Source organism: Orcinus orca, chromosome 1, assembly GCF_937001465.1.
Source record: "Orcinus orca chromosome 1, mOrcOrc1.1, whole genome shotgun sequence".
Classification (NCBI taxonomy): domain Eukaryota; kingdom Metazoa; phylum Chordata; class Mammalia; order Artiodactyla; family Delphinidae; genus Orcinus; species Orcinus orca.
The window spans coordinates 58,873,161-58,888,955 of NC_064559.1; the positions used below are offsets into that span (position 1 = coordinate 58,873,161).

The 15,795-nt window shown below is 46.5% G+C and overlaps 1 protein-coding gene and 1 long non-coding RNA gene across 2 annotated transcripts in view; one reads left to right on the top strand and one right to left on the bottom strand.

Annotated features, from left to right (window-relative positions):
* The window catches only part of LOC125965642 (uncharacterized), a 73,455-nt gene that overhangs the window by 15,670 nt on the left and 41,990 nt on the right, over positions 1-15,795 (top strand). The gene's annotated exons all lie outside the window — the stretch shown is intronic.
* METTL13 (methyltransferase 13, eEF1A lysine and N-terminal methyltransferase) lies at positions 1,748-15,708 on the bottom strand. Its single transcript, XM_004269759.3, has 8 exons — positions 15,246-15,708; positions 13,071-13,830; positions 11,590-11,789; positions 9,946-10,141; positions 7,286-7,453; positions 5,761-5,976; positions 3,438-3,569; positions 1,748-2,220 (listed from the first exon to the last, which is right to left on the bottom strand). Exons 1-8 carry the CDS (start codon positions 15,396-15,398, stop codon positions 1,946-1,948), a joined length of 2,100 nt encoding a protein of 699 aa, XP_004269807.1. The 5' UTR covers positions 15,399-15,708; the 3' UTR covers positions 1,748-1,945.

Below are 15,795 nucleotides of genomic sequence, written 5' to 3' on the forward strand. Positions count from 1 at the left end.
AGCTGAAAGCTGCCCAACTGTAATTTCTGCCCATCGGTCTTTCTTCAGCCTTTGGAGGCACGTGTAACCAACCTCACTCTTCTTACATACCCACAGTCTTTCAAAAATTTTAAGACAATTATCATCACCCCTGAGTGCCTCTTCCTACATCCAAAGGCTTCTCTGCAGTGAACCTAATTCCTTCAACTACTCCTCATAAGAGACACAGTTGAGACCTTGTCAGCATTCTGGTAATTCTCTAGCTTGGCTATACCACCAAGTATGCTGTTTCAAAGTCTGCACAGCACTAGATCCTCCAACTCAGACCCTGTGCCTCTATAACCTATCCTAACATTGCATAAGTTTACAAATTAGAAAACAATGGAGGATTCCCAAGCGGAGGTCCTTGGGGTGCAGGGCATGCTAAGCTTTACGTTAGCTTCCCTTTACAGTTCCAGGGAAGGCCCCCCCCGCCGCTGAAGGCGACCCAGTATTTCTAATGGATACCATCTAAAATCATTACACAGCCTTCTCCTCAACGGGCTGCAAATTTTTTAAGGATGACAACCTAGTTTTGAAATATGCTTCACCTCAAGAGGTTAGAGTTCATTTTAAGGGCCTGTGGAGAGAGGTGCTGGGGTGGTGGATTTTCCATGGTGCTGCTCATTAAGTCAGCCTTGGCTTACTACTATTAGGAGAGGTGAAATTCCAGCCAATTTCTGAACTGCTGGCATAACAGTTTCAATAGGTAAGATTGATACTTCTAGCCAAGTGAGATTTGGGGTTAGATGCAGTTTTGGTTTAACTATCCTTTACCTCAGATCAAATGAGACAGTGTATTGAATTACTTAGAAAAGTTCCTGGAACATGTTAATTTTTATCACTAATTCGTGGTTTTGGGCAATTCTTAAACATCTTTACTTCCACTACAGCTCTTTACAGTGGGTCTGGCATGTAGCTGCCACTCAGTAAATGTGAGTAAACCAATACTGGAGACTTCAGCCTGCGAAGTCTCTGACACATGCAGTCATGGGGCCAGTTACATCCACTCCCTCCACTGGAGCAGAATAGATGGCTTAGGCTACAAGGAAAGCTGTTAAGCAGAGGAGTGGGTTAGCAGATTCTTAAAACTTGGGACCACTGGGCTTCTCTGGTGGTGCAGTGGTTGAGAATCCGCCTGCCAATTCAGGGGACACGGGTTCGAGCCCTGGTCCAGGAAGATCCCACATGCCACGGAGAAACTAAGCCTGCGTGCCACAGCTACTGAGCCTACGCTCCAGAGCCCGTGAGCCACAACTACTGAGCCCATGTGCCACAACTACTGAAGCCCGCACGCCTAGAGCCCATGCTCTGCAACAGGAGAAGCCACTGCAATGAGAAGCCCACACACTGCAACGAAGAGTAGCCTCCGCTGGCCGCATGGAAGACCCAACACAGCCAAAAATAAATAAATAAATAAATTTATATAAAAAAAAACTTGGGACCGTGTCAGCAGCTGTTCCATCTGTAGGGAGACAGCGTAGATGTTCTCTTAAATGATCCTACTCTATTTATAGTCTTTTGGCACAGAATGTTCTGCTACCTCACTTGAGATTGTTCCTTTAGGACCAAGAGAAGGAGAAAGCAAAGCAAACCAGCAATCGTATTTGATTGTCTCCGGGGCATGCTCGTTAAGGCATAACACCTGATGGGGGCTCCAGCAGGGACTCCTACTCAAGGACACAGTAAAGGAAGTGAAGGCAATCAACCCAAGCAGTACTGAAGAAGACAGGATGGAAAGGACTTTTTTATTTTCCCAGATCTTCAGGCAACCTCACCAAGCAGGAGGTCGCATGCAGGTGAGTATGAAACTAAGAAAAATACAAGGCTTAAAAAGTATTGTGCATTATATTTCTTCAATCTCTGGTAGGCCAGGAGCCCAAGGTCAGTCTGGCAGGAAGCTGAGAGGGCTGCCTGGTCCTGACAATCACACAATCTTCACAGTTTTGAGCATGTCTGACAGGACGTACGTGTCATCCCAGCCCTTTCCAGGCTTCCTCAGGGTTTGCTCCAAGGCCTGGGCCATTTCCAGCAGCTCCGGCGTGGCAAGTTTCCGCTCAGGGTGCGGCTGACAGAACAGGATCTCGTTTACTTCACCCTCAATTCGCCGGACATACAGGAGGGGGAACACCGCCTTGAGCCCAGCCAGCACTGAGTCCTTTAGCCCTAGGTCTCGGCACACGAGGTTGAGGATAAAGACACCTGTAGGGTGGGGAGGAAAGGGTCAGAATGACTGGTTCAGGGGACACATTGGAGACAGGGTTCAGCTCTGAGGAATATAGCCATTCCTGCCCCAGGGAGGCTGGTGGACCAAAGAACACACCTACAGTGGCAGTGACTTTGCAGAGAACACACAGCATACAAAGGCAGGAAGAGAAAAGCGTGGGGGATGTGTGAACCATGAGAAAACTTCAAGCTAATTTCTTGCTCTTTTGTGCTGCTAACAAATGTTACCATTCTCCATGCTTCGGTTTCACAAAGGATTGCTTTGAGAAAGAAGTAATTAATACCCCCAAGTAAGAATGTAGCAATTCCACAGAGAGATTATGTACTTGACATATATATCACATGCCTTCACTGGTGACAATTAAGGGTTCTAAATCAACTCTGTTCACCACAGTACCTTAGCCAAATCAAAATACCTGGGAGGCAGTGAACATAAGGATTAAGAGCTCCAGCTTTCAAATCACAAGGATCAGGGTTGGAGCCCTAGCTCTTATCTTGTGTCACCTTGGCAAGTCTCTACTTCAGTTTCCTCATCTGAAAACAGGCTGCTATGAAGATGAAATCACATACTGCCCAGTCCAGGGCACGTGGGAAGAATTCAAATGGTCACTAGCGCCCCATGCTGGTGGGGATGTGAATTGCTACGACTACTTTGTAACTGTGTGGCAGCATCTACAAAAACTGAACATATGCACAATCTGTGATCCAGCATGGATATAGCCCTACATCTATGTCCAACAGACCTGCACACGCATTTCACCAAAAAGCATCTACTAGAACGTTAATGGCAACACTTCTTATAAAAGCCCCAAATAGGAAACAACCCAAATGCCAAAAGCAGAATGGAGAAATAAATTGTGTATCACCCAGTGTCAACACAACACTATGGGTGAATCTCACAAACATCATGCTGAGTGAAAGAAACAGAGAACATTCCGTATGGGCAAAACTAAGCTGTGCTGATAGAAGTGAAGACAGTGGTTATCCTTGAGAGGACAAGTTACTGAAAGGAGGTAAGAGGTGGACTTCTGGGGCACTGGAAATGTTTGGTGTTTGGTACTGGTAAATGAATATGTTCAATTTGGGGAAAGCGATCAAGGTACACACTTATGATACGTGCATTTTTCATTAAAAAGAAAAATTTCCTTAAAGGGCCCATCCCTTCTCCCTCCCCAACCTTCTGTTCTTCATACCTTCAGGAGTCAAGATGCTTTTGACCTTCTGCAGGAAAGGCTGGGCCACAAACGCTGGGGGTGGACAACTCATTCCCAGGGTTGGGTCCTTACTGTCCACATCAAACATTATGACATCGTAGTGACGTCGTGCTGGGAAAGAGAAGCAAACGAGTCTTTGTCTCTGCTGGATAAAATAACACCATTTACATTCCTCCACCGCATCTCCTCCGTGGTGGACACAGGTGGCTAAGTCAGAAGGATGGATGGAGGATGTGGCTTGCTTATAAGGGCACTAATGTCACAGTCCAGAGGAGATACGTCATCAGCGTTCTGCCGTGAGTACTCCACGTCTAAGATGGAGCCTTCATCTCACCTTCTTCCTCCACATTTTAAAGCCCTTTCCACAGACACACATTACTGAGGTCCACTCCAGCAGGAGTACTGCTTGGTTAAGAGTCCATCTATACCAATGATTTTCAATCCTGACAGACCATTAGCGTCAAATGGGAAAATTCTAAAGATTCAGAGAACCTGGGCTCCACTCCTAATCAACAGAGTTAAAACCCTGGGGTGGTAAGGAACAGATGGAAGGGGAGATAGGAAGCCTCCGGTGTACTTTTCTTAAGCTCCCCAGGTGATTCGAAATATAGTCAGAGTTGAGAACCATTGATCTAGACAAAGCAGCTGCCTCTGCCTTTAAGGGCTGACCCTGCAAATGGTAACTTTAACTTAACTCTGGAAACAGCATATGTTGCCTCCTAGGAGAAAGTGTTCTCAATTAAAGTTAGCATATCTTTTCTAGCTGCTTGAACAATTACTGGCTCAAGAAAGAACTGATTTTGCTCAATGAGTGAGAAAGAACTGACCATGAATCTGATCCACTCCTTACTATAATGTTAGTTTTTACAAGGGGTAGGCCTGCAATACTAATGATGTGTTTTGGGCAAACTTCGAGACAGTGCTAATGATTATTCAATACGTATTTACTTATGACTACAGCATGTCCATCACTGTTCACAGCACAGATCTGATTTTGGTTTCTTCACGAGCAGAACATGTTGGCTCATCAAAGTCCAAGGACAACCAAGGCCCACATTTGTGGCACTGAGCCCTCCAACAATCCGAAAGGTTGTTGTTAAGACGAAGGCCAGGGCTGTTCAAAACTGACTTAGAGGTAATAACAACAGCAGCACATCATGGATTGAGTACCTACCATGTGCCTGGCACTGTTTTATGTGCTTCACATGTATCAGCCCTGGGCCCCCAGACTGGTCCCAGCCTCAGAGAGTGAACCTGTGAAACTCTGATAGAGTTAAGTTCAGTTTGCTATTACATAAGACAGCATCTGTCCATCCCAGCACCAAAACACTTAACCCAGGCAACCCGTTTTGCCACACCCTTCCTGGAAGATACTCTAACCCAGCGAGAACCAGAGCATCTATTATAGAATGAGCAGACCTGGAAGGGTGTGTGGCCTGGGCTCCCCAGGTTCACGTAGGACTGAACCAACCTAACTGAATTCTCCCTGAGGGGCTCATGTTCTTCAAAGCATCAGTCATCAGAAGCCTACATATTAAGCTGCAGAAGGATCAGGGGAGCTGTTGTAAAACATTAATATGCCTTTTGTCCAAGTCTGGGATACAAATTATTATAGCAAAATGGAGCCTTAATTCCAGTAGCAGCAAGGCTACTGGAATTCCCACTAACACCTGCATCATGGTTTAACCTCAGCACTATTGACATTTGGGCTAGATAATTCTTTATCATCAGTGGCTGTCCTATGCATTGCAGGATGTTGAGCAGCACCCTTGGTCTCGACCCACTAGATGCCAGAAACACCCGTACCTAATGGTTACAACAAAAAAGTGCCTGCGGACATTGTCCCTGAGGTTTAGAACCACTCATCTACATGAACGCTGTTTTGCTGTTTCTGGCTTCACCTCTAGCTGAAAGATTTACAAAACAACTTCCCAACACACACCCCCAACATGCCTTCCCCTTTTCCTCACTCAGATACAGATTCTGGGTTTCTTGGGATGATGAGAAAGTGGCAAGGTTACAGGGTCAGAAGAGATTCAGAAGGGAAGCCCACTCGTTTGTTAGCGTCATTAGGGCAGAAAACGGTCTGTTTTGCTTGTTGCCATAGCCCAACCCCTAAGAGTACTGAGCATGTGGTTGACACTCTATATTTACTGAATAACTATCAACAAATGAATGAACAAACGAACTGGGATGATGCGGATGCTGCCCTCTCAGAGATGAGTTCTAGAGGCCCTTGCAGGCCTGACAACCTTGGATCAATCCTCCCTCAACACCCCTCCAAATTCTCCAATAGCAGTACCTTCTTCTTCTGCCAGGCTGGTAATATAGTCCAGGCCATCTGCGATGTGGACCTTCATACGGTCGCTCTGGGAGAAGCCAAACCACTGAGTGGCCACTTGCAACATGGAGGGGTCGATCTCCACAGCATCGATGCAGGACTTTGGGAAATGATCGTGGAGAAAAAGGGGGAGGCTGCCCCCACCCAGGCCTACCACCAACAATCCCAGTGGGGTTTCTGTAATAAAGAATAAAAGCATCGTTTTACTACCTGCTCACTGTAAAGTTTTATACCACACTTGGGGAGGGCGAAAGAGGGAGTCAGATTGTTGGTGCTGCCCAGGGGAAACAAGATTTAGAGACCTGGCCTCCCTTGTCTCTTTCTAGAAACTCGGGAGTCAATTTAACATCTGAAAACTCAACCCTGGCCTCACAATCCTTCCTTTACTAGATCCAGAAGATGAACCAGTGTATTATTATTATGGCCCCTTAAAGATCCCAAAGCACTCAGCTGACATTATAGCAATAACCCCCACCATAAGCATTATTAAACCCCCCTAGGAAACGGGAGGGACAATGGCCAACATCTTGTTTATGATCACAGGGAATGTAGATGTGATGCCCTCTGCTCAGCTTTCAACTCAAAGGACACACTGCCTTCTGAGACACAGCCACCAAGTGAGGGCAATCCACCCAAGTTCCAGAAACCACAGGAAAACAAAGGCCCAAATCCTACACACAAGCACAGAAAAACCACAGCAACCACAGGGGATGAAAGGAAGGTAAGAAAAAAGAAAGAATCACCAAAAGGAGACAGACCCTGAGGATTAAATGGAAGACCTGAGACTCTAGGGACATACATCAACACCAAGATAGATCAAATGTACAGCGTGTTCCAGTAGGACATACTTAGGGACTTTGGGTGAAGACAGTTACAAGAGTAGACAGAATCATGAACATTTTTGCTACTGTGGTCAGATCCAAACCTATTATTAGTGATAAGGCTATGACTGTACTATCTATACTATGTTTTTTTTTTTTTAAGTAGAAATTCAAGATAGAATTACATCTAGTACTCAAATAATGCATCACTGAAAAGCCAGAAATTCTCCTAAAGTGCACAGGTATATTTCTCCGGAGATGGGATTTTTAAATATGCCATCTGGTTACATGGGTAAATGCATGTGCAAAAATTCATCAAGCTGAACAACTTAAGGTCTGTGTACTTTACAGATCTCATTGAATGTATTTTATACATTAACTTTTTAAACTAAGTATAGTTTATTTACACTGATTTTTTAAATAAATGAATAGAGGAAAAAAATTTAGGTATCAGCACATGTAGGTGGTTTCAAACAATTTGAGTTTGAAGGAAAAGTTATTTGGATGTTCATGAATGTAGAAGATGGTTGGGAATAAGAAAGACATGACTATATGTGCATCTGTTGGTCTATAATCATGGTTCTTAAACTGCAAGGCAGCTGACACTGATTACCTCTGTAATCTTACATGTTCCCTCCTGTGGAAGGCAGTGGCGACCCCCTCACCTAGGAGCAGCTCCGGGTTTCTCAGCAGGGCAAGGCCGGCAATCATGGCTTTATGGTGTTCACAGCACAGGTAACTCTTATCAATGGACTGCCCCGGAGCTGCAGGGAGGTCCTCTGGAGTATCAGCAGGCCGCTGCTTCTTCCTGTCCTTTTTCCGTTTCTTCTGGGCTAGATCACAGACAGAGATGAATGAAGTCATATGCGTGGTACACTACTCCTTGGAAAGTAAGGCACACCAGCAGCAGTATGCTGCAACTGGTTTGATGAGACTCGAGAACCCAATTGTGAAAAATGCAGGAATTTTGTGAACTGGTTGACATGTTGGTGGCTTGAAATCTGGCCATGGTGGCCATTTTTATGCCACAGAAATTGGCAAACAGTGCATATCATGGCTTTTTTCCCCAAAGAGATGGTTGTTAAATATTTAACATACACCAGAGAGTCAGAAAAGGGAAGTGGCAAAGAAATACCCCAAAACTCAGAACATTGGGAAAACTCAAGTGAGGAGTACTAGTACCTCTCCTCTGCGAAATATAAAGCCACTAACAGGTGAGAAGTTTATTCATCAGTTCTTTTAGGGGAAAAAGGACTTAGTTTCCAACTACCTCCTCTATGCCAATTACTATACTAGGACTTTTACTCTTGTAGCTTTGAAACAACCCTATATCAATGCTCTTATTCTAATTCTTGGCAGATGGAAAAACTGAAGATCTGAAGAGTTGTTAATTAGGCCCAAATCAGTAGGCAATGCAGCCAGGATTTGAACCTGGGACTACCTGTCTGCAGCAGCTATCACCTTTCTACTACATCACACAGACAGTAATTCATACCACCCCATTGGACAAGGACATCACAAATGTTCACAGAAGGGGGGAAATCGTACAAAAGGCCCCTCTACTCTCCCTCTACCTACTCCCTCAACTGCTCCAGGAGAGAGTGAACAGATGGCTCTGGGGTTTCCCTAGGGACCAGCTGCACCATTGGGCACTGTAATGTAAGTGGCAGCATGCTTTTCAGAGATGTTAAATTGCTTTTTAACACATTCTTCTTCTTGCTCACCAATACTTCCATGAGGGAAATCATTCCCCTAAGAATTAAGTGATACTAAGAAGGCTTGATAACAGTGGGGAAAAAAACCAAAACCCAAATTGGAGGGCAAAATGTTCTTTGAAGCACTTTTACTGAGCTCTCAGTGAGATGAAACTGAACCAACCTGCAGCCCAAGTGACTCAATGACAGCACAGGAACCCAACAAATATGGGTGCACATGACCAGGGGACACCCCTCAAGAGGAGACCATCCTGCTGAGAATAACCTGATCCTGAGCTGTGGGCAAACCCATGACCTCATGAGGTTGTGAATTCTCTCTTTTCACCCTCCTTCCAGATGGCCTTGCCAACAGGACAGCATCATCAGGCAAAGGGAATGACCGGCAATCAGGAGAGCCGATTTCAGATTCCAAGCCTGACTCTCTGTGCCTCTAAAGGGAAGTTATACTGGAGAAGCGGTAGGGAGGAATATTTTTCTACTCTCTACATGTGATCTGTGATTGATTACAATGAGTAAGTATTACTTTTATAATACAAACATATAATGCCCCAAGAAAATAAACAAACGATTGCTCTCCCCATTAGTGGGTGTTTCTGAGCAGCACCTGGGAGACCACTTAAAAGAGAACGTGGTGGGGGGCTTCCCTGGTGGCACAGTGGTTACGAATCCACCTGCCGATGCAGGGGACACGGGTTTGATCCCTGGTCCAGGAAGATCCCATATGCCGCGGAGCAACTAAGCCCGTGTGCCACAACTACTGAGCCTTGCACTCTAGAGCCCGCACGCCTAAAGCCCATGCTCTGCATCAAGAGAGGCCACCGCAATGAGAAGGCCAGGCACCACAACAAAGAGTAGCCCCCACTCACCACAGCTAGAGAAAGCCCACGCACAGCAACGAAGACCCAACACAGCCAAAAATAATAAATAAATTAATTAATTAAAAAAAAAGAGAGAACATGGTAGAGATCTACCCTGTTGACGCCTGTAGCCACGTGCCACTTGTGGCCATTTAAATTTAAATGTAAGTTCATCAGAATTAAAAACGATTAAAGATTCAGTTCCTTAGTCACACCGGCCATGTTCCTAGTGCTCGGTAGCCACATATGGTTCATGGCTGCCACCCTGGGCAGCTAACTGGGTATTAAACATTTCCTTCACTGCAGAAAGTTCTACCAGACTAGGTGACCTCTAGGGCACCCACCAACTGTACAACCCTCTAAAACAGGTGCTAGGAGGTGGCCCCATGGAGGAGGGCAGGCCTACTGAATTAATATACAGATGTATATGGAGCAACTTGTAAAACACGTGGTCTTTGAACTGCAGGCGTTAAAGTGATTATCACATTTGTCTGGTAAACCACCACCCCGGCTCCTTATCACTGCAGAGTCAGGCTTTGCTCAAGAACAGAACATCGACCTCCCTTCTGTTCATGGCCACTCACACCCTAAGAGCCCAGATGATAAGAGGACAACCCACAGAGCCGTGTGCCTCTGGTCACAGGTATCCGGGTCTGTCCTACAGCTCCGCCAAGCTCCCAGGTCTTTCTGACCACCCCAAATTGTCCATACCACATCCACGTGGGCCCCACCACTGTGCCCACGACGCCTCACCTCTGTGAGACACATCCTTCAGCAGCCTGGCTTCTGACTGCACCACGTTCCTGTTGCTGAGGAAGATCAGCCGCCGAAAGTAGCGCTTGTCATCCCCCTGCACATCCTCGATGACGTAGTCACCACTCAAAGGGCTGCAGTCCTGGTGCTGAACAGTCCGGACCCCGATGTCCCCACCAACAGACAGGAAGGGTACCTGAAGGAAGAGCAGAGATGTGGTGAAAACACCAGCTCAACTGAGAAATACGAGAAATTATAATCCCTTCCCTTTGTGTGTATGTGAAGAATCCCCGCACCAAGGTTCTGAGCAGCAACAACTCCGAAGATTTGCCATTTTGTTAAAGTATTCCTCTGGGGCGTTTGACTAGATCTCAGAAGGTTTAACTGAACTTTTTGAAAACCAACTGAACAACTAAAGATTCCCCAAACCATTCGTGAAATGCAGTTGGTTCTCCACAAGAAAAATATGAGTTTCTCAACAGTAATCCTTAAAAGGACTTTCAATAGTCCAAGACAATGAAAGCTAGAAGGAAGCCTCATGAAGGGACTAGAATCATGAGAGAAGGAATCTGAATAGGGATAAAGATATCAAAATCCATGGGGAAAGTAACCACTCCAAATTTGGCGAAGTGTCTCCCTTCCACCAGTTATTCTCAACTTTTTTCTGCATTCTTCTAAACAGACGAAAAAATTAGGAGGAAAAAATACATTTTCCCCTAAACTTTTCCACTCCCTTCCCAACCTTCACATTTATTTATTTTTAAAGAATTACAAGAGTATTTAATAATCATGAGGGACTCCTGACTTTGCGGAGATGTAGGCACTGTTGAGAGAAAGTCACAAACGAGCCTCCCCACAGGATCTGGGTCTCTCTGATGGGACACCAACCCCAAAGTCTTCCAGAAAGCATCAAATACATATTCATCTGTAAGCACAAGCCAGCCTAGTGGGCAGAACCACAGGCTGGGAACCCAGGAGCCTTGGTTCTTCTTTTCAGTTCTGTTACTACAGCATCAAGCTTCCAGGTACCTTGTCTTTCCCACCTATCAAGAAGGATAAACTCCTCTCTATAAAGCCCTTGCAATAAAGTCACCTATCAATTACCCTGTCTTGTGAGCAGGATAGTACAAGACAGATGGCGTCAACTGATAATACCATATCACCATTTTGGCAAAAACCTTCAGTTTCCTTCCCAGTGGAACATCAGACCAGCAATGTTAATATCCTGAAAATTAAGCTGAGCTGTTTTGGCCCTTTCCCATTCCACCTCACATAATGATGGTTCTAAGAAGCAAAATGGCCAAGGAAATCCTGCACAAAGTGAGTTAGGAGAAATACAGCCTGAGTAAGCTGCAGTGTGCAGAGCTGGAGCCTGCAGGGTGGAGAGCACTTCCTTCATGCCATCCGAGTGGCCCCACAGGCACAGATGCTACTGGGGTTCTCAATAAGGGCAACCGCTCACCTTCCACTCACTGCCTGGGACATAACTTCTGCTCACTTAGCTCTCAGCTGCTGACATGCCCTCCAGGAACAGACTAGGGTCACAGACCCTAGTCCTAGCTTCTGCCAAGATACCCTCTGCCTTCCTGGCTACTAATATGACTTCTCCAGAGACCCTGAAAGCTGCTACCAAAGCTTTGTTACCTGCTGCTGGGCGGGCATCCCGGCCGGGGCCAGCTCCATGACTCTGGCTGACAGCTCGGCCTGGATGCTGTCCATGCCTTCGTACTGCTGACCTCGGTGAAGGGCCACTGTGATCAGCCTCCTGAAGCCCGCACTGGCTGCCAGCTGCTTCCGGCCCTCCTCCATGCCAAAGAGCCACTCGGTCTCCCGACCCTGGGGGACTGGAAAGAGGCATTTGTTGACAGGGAGTCCTGGGAAAAGTTCAAGCCCACAACCAATACGCCCTACGTGGCAGAGAGCCAGCCCCTACCCAAGCCCAGCAACCCTTCCAACTGTGACCTACTGAGGGGCTATCAATCCCCAGTCAACAATGTCCACAGCAAAGCGGCCATCAGACCCATGGCAGGACCCAGCGTGGAAAAGTGTGAGCGTGTATGTAAGGGGAGGGAGGCAAGTACCTAGTGCAAGAAAAATAGCAATAATGCTAACACTTCTTAATGCCAGGCATTATTACAAGCAGTTCACAAACAGAAACTAATCAAATCCTCACAACAGCCCAAGATGCAGGGAGTATTATTATTATTCCCATTTTATAAATGAGGAAATTAAGACACAGAAGTTACATTATTTGCCCAAGTTCACAGAGCTCGTAACTGGCGAAGCTAGGGCTCAACCCCAGGCAGTCCAGCCCCAGACTCCATGCTTGTATCCTCTGTGCTATTAGTTCTAACAGGTGCACAGTTAGGATAAGGCAATACTTGGAAAAATGGATTCAATGTCAGGGAACAAATTACCAGCATGATGTATCACCACCTCACGTTTGTCTAGAATATTCTACTTTTGAAAGCATTTCCTCATACTACCTCTTTTGATCATTACTAAGGTGAATCTGGTATCATTTACCCCTTTCAATAATAACACTAACATCTGTAAAACTTATCATGTGCCAGGCACCATTCAAAGAGCTTTTACACTTCTCACAATTACACAGTTAAGATCTCACTTTCTAGATGAAGAAACAGAGGCACAGAGAGAACACTAACTTGTCCAATACCACCAGGAAGCGACTGAGCCAGGACTGGAAACAAAATAGTCTGGTTCCAGAGCTCACTTTTTTAGCTACTACTCTGTACTGCCTCTGAATTCAGCAGAGACGCACAGAAACTTCCCCAGGTCACACAGCTTACAGGCTACAAGGCTGGGACTCCCGGTTGCTTCCACTACTCCTTGTTACAAAGTGACTAAATAACATCTCTACAAATGCGTGACCTGCCTAAATGTATCTATATTACTTCAAGCCTTTGCAATGGAAGATGAGAAGAAATAAACCTCAAATCCAAGCAGGCAGCTCCCCCTTCCTCATGCCTTGGCCAGTCTAACCTCTTCAAGCACCGCCCCCTGCAAGATAAAACCAGCCAAGGCATACCCATCCGCCAAAGCCCCAGCCCCAGCCCCTGCAAGCCAGCCCCCTCCAGGGAAGAGAGGGAGCAATCCCAACTCACTGATGAAAATGGCAAAATGACTGTCCCGCGATGGTTTCACAGTGGGGCTGTCCACCACGTGGAGGGTGTAGCGTGGCTCCCCCGTGTCCCCACTGCACAAGTCCAGAGACACACTCCCCAGCCCGGCCTTGCGGTACAGCTGGCTGCACAGCCAGGCATACTGCTGCCGCTCCCGCACCGCCTCAGCCAGCCGCTCGGCACTCTCCAGCCGCACAGGCTTGCCCTGCTCCTGAGCACACAGCTCAAAGATCTGAAGGGCAGAGCCAGGGACCGGCCTGAACTTGGTCATGATGAAGGCAAAGACAGGCAAGGAGAACCGAGGCTCTGCTTCCAACAGCTGGTCTTGGCTGTTGGCCACCTGGTGCACCCTCACCATCCACCCCTCCCGAGAGAAGTGACCCACTGCTTTCTTCAGGACGTGAGCCTGAGCCAGGGAGATGCAGAGGTAGCGACCGCCCACCTGCAGGACACGGCCAACCTCAGCCAGCATCCTGTCCACCTGCTGCAGGGTCTTCTCCTCCTCATCTGTCAGGACTGCGTCCAGGGTGCCCTTGTCCAACACCACCTGGAATGAGGCATCGGGAAACTCCATCTCTGTCATGTCCATCTTCAAGAAGCTCATCTGGGGCCGTCGGCTGGCATTGCGTTCCTTCATTTGCTTGATGACGACCTCACTGATGTCAATGTTCACTATATCCTGATAGCCCATGTCATACAGCTGCTCGCTTAGCTCTGAGTTTCCACACCCAATCACCAGCACCTAGCAGGGGGAAAGAAAACAAGATGGAGATCATCAAGGCAAAGGAATGAGCTTCAGACACTTCAAGGAATCAAGTCTCACCCTGGCTGCTGTATGTTTTCAGAGGGCGAAGATGCTATGCCATGAGAGCGCACCATTACAAAGTGGATTCTAGGCTCCATCTTGAAACACCACTGATTAGAAGAACTCACTAGTAACAAAGCACATTCCACTATAACAATGCAAGTTATGCAGAAACAAACTAACCGGGGTTGTTCTTTTCTCTGAATCAAGCGTTTATTAATCAACTGCAGGAACAAACTAATCATGGTTGTTCTTTTCTCTTAATCAAGAATTTATTATTTAAGAATTGATAGGAAGTCACAGAATCCAAATACAGTAGTTACAACTGAAATCTCCTATTTGTTTTACTGTTGAAAACCTAGGTCTGGCATAATCCTATTCCACTCATGCCTTTGGCTCCAGCTCACGATATTCTGCTATTTTCTGAAGCCAAACTTAAAACACAGGTTGCTGCCTCCCTCTCTGTGGAGGAATCTCCCATTGATCCTTCAAAATTCTGCCCTGATATCACCATCTCTGGAAAAGCATCGTACAATGACAAGTGCATAAGCTTTGGAGCTAGGTGGATCTAAGTTTAAATCCCCACACGACCACTTACTACATGTATGATCTTGGGCAAGAAACTGGCTCTCAGAGCCTCAGTTTCCTCATCTGTAGAATTCGTGTATTACCACTCACCTCAAGGTTTATTATGAGAACTCAATAACTGAGCAAACACACACACACACACACACACACACACACACACACACACACACACACACACAGCAAAGGTTTGACTCTTAAAGCTTCCTCCTCAAATCTTCGTTTTCTACCCTTCTTCCTTCCCTACTTCCACCTCTATCAAACCTCCTATTACTGTACTTGGCACTTTTCACTTCTGGAACTTGCCCAGGATTTATATGTTAATACTCGTGTGGCTTAAGGGCTGAACACAGTGCCTGAAAGTCAGTGGGCCCACAACAACTATTTGATAACAGATTCATTTATCAGTAAAGCCACGGGTGCTGCCAGCTCCACGAGGATGCACAGTGACAGAAAAGCACACTTTCCTCACTAGGAGGAGATGTCTAGGTTGCACTACTAAAGAAGTGAGGTTATTCTTAATAACCTCACTCATTCTTCCAGTGAGGTTATTAATTCAAGAAATGATCTGGGGGTGGAAGCTCTGTTATCTGAAAACCTTTAAAAGGATATTTTGTAATTACCGTTTAGCTAGAATGTTGCATGGAATCCTGAAAATATGGGCCTGTTTAGGGCCCCCCACGCCTGTCACCGTCTACCAAGTGCAGGATTTCTGTTATCAGTTCCTACTTTCCAGGGCACACACAGGGCTGCCAGGCCGCGCTTACCTTTTCCCTGGGCTTGATATATTTGTGCAGCAACCCGCACAGTTCCAGGTAGGTTCCATACCACTCGAAAGCTTTCTTTCCCCGCTGCTGGAAGAACTTCTCCCAATAGTCAATGGAGCCAAACTCCTTAGGGCTTTTAGGTAAGAGATTCATATTCCCACTGCTCGAGCTGCGTCTTCAAGACTCTCCTACTCCCTGTGCGGTACCATCCGAGGGGTTTCCCCACGCGCTGGTTCTGGAACACCGCAGCGGGAATTCTTTCCACGGACAAACAGCCACATTGACTTGTCCCTCACTCAAAACCCAAAGAGATGATCCTTACACGCCCACCGCACACGTAGGCACTGAACCTAATAAACGCTCACCCCCTATTCCATCTCAAAGCCCCAGACCCATGTGGGGAGGCCCTCACACTTTTTCTGAGCTCGGTTTCAGAACCGGCAATTATATCCGGGTGCGAGGCTTCGCGATTGGTTGGCTGGCCACATCATCTCAGCAGCTCATTGGTCAGTGATTTTCGTCCTGGCACGTCACTGGCTGCAACGCGCTC